Source organism: Triticum dicoccoides, chromosome 2B (assembly GCF_002162155.2).
Source record: "Triticum dicoccoides isolate Atlit2015 ecotype Zavitan chromosome 2B, WEW_v2.0, whole genome shotgun sequence".
In the NCBI taxonomy this organism is placed as follows: Eukaryota; Viridiplantae; Streptophyta; class Magnoliopsida; order Poales; family Poaceae; genus Triticum; species Triticum dicoccoides.
In genome coordinates, this window is record NC_041383.1 from 450264753 (window position 1) to 450269568 (window position 4816).

General features: G+C 44.6%; 1 protein-coding gene across 1 annotated transcript; it reads left to right on the top strand.

Moving 5' to 3' along the window:
- The first annotated feature begins 335 nt into the window (after positions 1-335).
- On the top strand, positions 336-2940 carry LOC119364141 (ethylene-responsive transcription factor ERF113-like). Its single transcript, XM_037629560.1, has 2 exons — positions 336-904; positions 1335-2940. The coding sequence occupies exons 1-2, from the start codon at positions 763-765 to the stop codon at positions 1952-1954; spliced, it is 762 nt and encodes a 253-aa protein (XP_037485457.1). The 5' UTR covers positions 336-762; the 3' UTR covers positions 1955-2940.
- The last annotated feature ends 1876 nt before the right edge of the window (positions 2941-4816 follow it).

Genomic DNA, 4816 nt, shown 5'->3' on the forward strand with positions numbered 1-4816 from the left:
CAAAAAAATGGTATTATCTCTTTACGAATATTTTTTGATTTCTTACACACGTGTCACATAGTAATTTTGGTATTATCTCCATTGAATGAACGGGAAATGTTATCCATACATCATCATATTGTAATAATTCGTCTGTTTAATTAGAGTGTAAAAGATATATTACTCCTTGTTAGACTCCAAAATGCTGAAATTTTGTACATATTTTGCACTAAGAAATTTAATGGCAATACCGAAATACGCCGTACAAAGTGCTCAGCCAAAGGTGCTAGAACTGGGACACTGCGCGCCTCTGCCGAGTAACAACAGACTTCTTCTATCACTTCCCCTAGCTATCATTAAAAGCGTTCAGAAGAGCTCGTCTCCTCTCTCTCCCTCCGCGTTCTTATCAGTACGTTGTCCGCGCCTAGGCACCAAAGTCCAAAGCAACAGCCATAGCTCGATCTCGATCCCCGGCGCGACGAAAGAAAAAGAAGCGGCGGCAGGTCGACAGGTCGATCAACTAAGGTGGATCCCCGGAGGCATGGGAAGAGGCCCCTACCCGCCGACGAGGAGGAGGAACAGCCGCCACCGCCGCCGTCAGCAGCCAAGCACGAGCAGGTGGAGGAGCAGCCGTATCACCACCTCATCGGGCGCGCTCTGCAGCAGCAAGGAGCTGCCAGCGCCTGCGGAAGCTCGGGAGCAGATGTGGCCGACCCTTCCCCGTCACCGGAGGCGTACGCGCAGTACTACTACTCGGCGCGCGCCGACCACGACGCCACCGCCATGGTCTCCGCTCTGTCCCACGTCATCCGCGCCACACCGGACCAGCAACAAGCCTACTACCCCGCCGGATCCGCCGCTGTCTCAGGAGAACAGCAGCATCAGCACGATGCGGCGGCTGCCGCGGCCATCGCTGAGGAACAAGGTAATCAACAATAGCTACTAGCATCCATCGATGTATCCAAACGTAGTCTTCTTTTGTCCGTGTGCACGTCGGATGGCGAGAGCATAGCACGCGCGCCTTCTGCTAGATGAATCGCAGCCATTTGGAAACTTCGAATCATCCAAACACGTCGATATAACTACTAATTTCCTTGTTTTCTTCATCCTAATATGTGGCGAGCTTAATTTAGTGGTAAAATGGCTGTATAAACTCTGGAGAGAAGTACAATAATTTTGCCTGTTTCGTGCACGAAGATACGCTAGCAGCGAAGTGCTTAAATTCAACTCCTCTCCTTATTCAATCCTGCACGAATATTTTATGCGCATACGTACGTGTATAAGTGTATTACGTTAGCTCTGACGAAACCACAAATTAATTATCAATTGTGTTCATCTGGGGGATGTGGCTGCAGGGAGGAAGCGGCACTACAGAGGGGTGAGGCAGCGGCCATGGGGAAAGTGGGCGGCGGAGATCCGGGACCCCAAGAAAGCGGCTCGTGTGTGGCTCGGCACCTTTGACACGGCTGAGGACGCCGCCATCGCCTACGACGAAGCGGCGCTGCGCTTCAAGGGCACCAAGGCCAAGCTCAACTTCCCCGAGCGCGTCCAGGGACGCACCGACCTCGGCTTCGTTGTCACGCGCGGCATACCCGACAGATTGCAGCAACAACAACACTACCCCGCCACCGTGGGGGCGCCGGCAATGCGGCCACCGCCGCACCAGCTGCAGACCGTGGTGCCGTACCCTGACCTCATGCGGTATGCACGGCTGTTGCAGGGCGCTGGCAGTGCCGGGGGCGCTGTCAACCTGCCGTTCGGCGCCATGTCGCCCCCGTCGATGTCCTCGTCGGCGCCGCACATACTCGACTTCTCGACACAGCAGCTCATCCGAGTGAGCCCGGCGTCTCCCGCGGCGGCAATGTCGAGCTCAGGCACAACGGGGCCGTCCACCTCATCGTCCACGACTACGGCATCGTCGCCAGGTGCTGCATGGCCGTACACTGGGGAGCACAAAAATAATAAAGACTCGTGAGAGATCAATGGATCGAAGGTGCTTGCGATCCATCGGGACATGTCTTAGCAGTAGATGAGGAATACGCATGCATTCATCATGCAATAAGGTGGGTAAGTGTTGGTCAATTAATTTTGCTGGTGAACATTTCTTTCCTTCTTCTTATCCCCAAATTTGTTTATCTAAAGCTCTTGTTTTGTTTATTTTTACTTTAATAATGGGTGATTTTTTTTGGCGGGTAATGGGTGACTCTTAACTAGCTAGGTACTAGTTGTACTAAATTAGTGACAAGTAACATAGAACAGAAGGAGACCTTGTTCCTTGGTCTAATCGTTTATCGTTTCTCTTCTCTTTTATGAAGTGTACATAAGTCTTAGATGAAAGTACATCCATTTAGTACCAATACCTTTGGATTGTAGACACAAAACTCAAATCAAATAATTAAATATCAGATGACTTTAGGAACATTGTTTGCAAAATTAAACTCATAGAAAAAAGGGGAACCCTCTCAATTTTCTGACAATTAACCTAAAATTTTGACTTTGTGTGTGCGGATTATTCTTTCATAACCTCTTGCATCGAGCATTTGTTCTTTCAATTTGCCAGCTAGTATGACATATAGCTACGTCCTTGTCAAATGTAACTATATCAACCATGCATTCATGTGCCATAGAGTTCTTGCAGGTATGTACATGCAGCATTTTTCAAACTCAAAGTATGAGATATACTTTCATAAGAAATAAAATGCAGAGAACCGTAACGAGAATATAATCTAGAATATATTGTGAAGGGCATTTTGTATTAAGTGCACATCCATGAGTACCGGTACTAATTACTAAGTTTGCTGAAGTCGTCGCTTGCTTTAATCACCAGATGCTAGCACTATCATGCATCTTCTTTTTTTGCGAGTAAACTACCATGCATCCATATGATGGTGATAATGATACGAACATGCGTCTGACACGTACATATCTTCAGTTTCTATGCAATTTTTTAACAAATACTCCCTCCCGTCTGAAAAAGCTTATCTCAAGTTTGTCCTTCAAATGAATGTATTAACATAAAATTAGTGCTAGATACATTTATTTGAGGGACAAATTTTTTCAGACGAAGGAAGTAGAATATATACATGGGTTTGTAATTTGGTACCCATGTGTTGAGCTTTATTCTACGTACCAACTTCTCGCCGGCATTTATAATAGGATGATACCAACGAAGGTATGGAGGAACTTATAACATATCATCCCCATCCCGTGCTTCTAGAAGAATATGGCCGATATTGTACCGACTAAATGCCGAACTATATGCATGCATGCATGCATGCACTCAACTGCATATGTTTTTCTATTGGCGTGTCAACCCAACTGTCTAGCTAGAGTATGGAGTAGTGGTAGTAGCGTAGCGTCCAGCTATGAATGAAGATACACTCAATTATTTGTCCTTATCTAACACGAAACTGCTTAGACACAGTCCCAACGTTAACATTAACTACTAAAAAAACTCATTCGTTATTCGGCACAAAGATTACTAGCGCCATCTTTCCCTTTGCTTTAATAATGGGTTCAAGCATCAAAATTTGACACGGAGGTTTCCCCTTGGGTTTGGTCGTGCTACTGCATGCTACCTGGCAGCTAGCCGGGACATGAAAAAGGGCCAGCATTCGGTGTTAGGCATGACTTGTAGTGTGATATATAACGTACGTACGTTCAGATCGAATTCAACTCATCATTTATCAAAGGAAAGGTAATGATATCTAAGAGCCGAAGCTTTTTAGACACGCTGTGCCCTTGTGTTCCCCTGGTCTTCCACGTATCCACTATGCATTCATGTCGGATGAGAATGACACCCAACTTTTTATGATCATGTATATATTGTGGGAGGGCAGAAGGCAAAATAGATTAACGACAATCTAACTTGTACTATATATTCTCACAATCTAGCTTCTTGATCACAATCATGTGGCATGCCTAACTAGCTAATCAAGGCCTAGACCTAACATATGCCTAACTAGTATTAGTACTACATATATTCATATGTTGTAATCGTCATTTGGAATCCCATTTTCATGATCGAACCTTGAAGTTGGTTCAAATCGACGGAAGTTTTTGTGCTTCGGGCCGATTCCAACGTGTTATTAAAAATAATCTGGATAGTGATGCGGGGACAAATTGATGTGAAGTATTACTTTGGTGATCTAAAAGATTTTATAAAAGTTTACAAAGGGAGTACATTTTAGCCTCTTGTTCATCATACGTCATATATGTAGATTTCAAGCACATTTACATGATTGGTGTGATATACTCACTCCATCTCAAAATAAGTGTCGTTGATTTAGTACAGTACTAAATCAGCGACACCCATTTTGGGACCGAGGGAGCACTAGCAAATTGTGAATAGGTTTGTTTCCCTCTCTTCATAGAGCACAACTAATGGACGGGCATATCTGGCGAACGTTCACCACAGGATGTGGCATTTGCGAACGTTCACCTGACAGTTGAGAACCTGGGTGTTTTTTTTTTTTTTTGCAAAACTGCCATGGCATCCCTTTTGTGAATCACCACATATTTGTGCGTACAGAAATTATTATCATTTTCCTGTCATCTGAGAGAATATGCACATGCATTGAATGTGAACATGAATCTGGTTCTGTGCTTTACCAAGTCGTACTGTAGAAAGAAGGTGCGGTATCCACGGAATTAGATTGTGCCGTCGTTTTCAGAGACATGCGGAAAATCACCCTTCAGTTTATGCACGCATTCTTTTTTTTTATGCACACATTCTAGTGTACTGTATTTTTTTTGCCAAAAGTGTACTAGTTTTTTTAAAGATTTTAATATGTACGTACTACAAGATATGAATATATATAGACGTAACTTTGAGTGT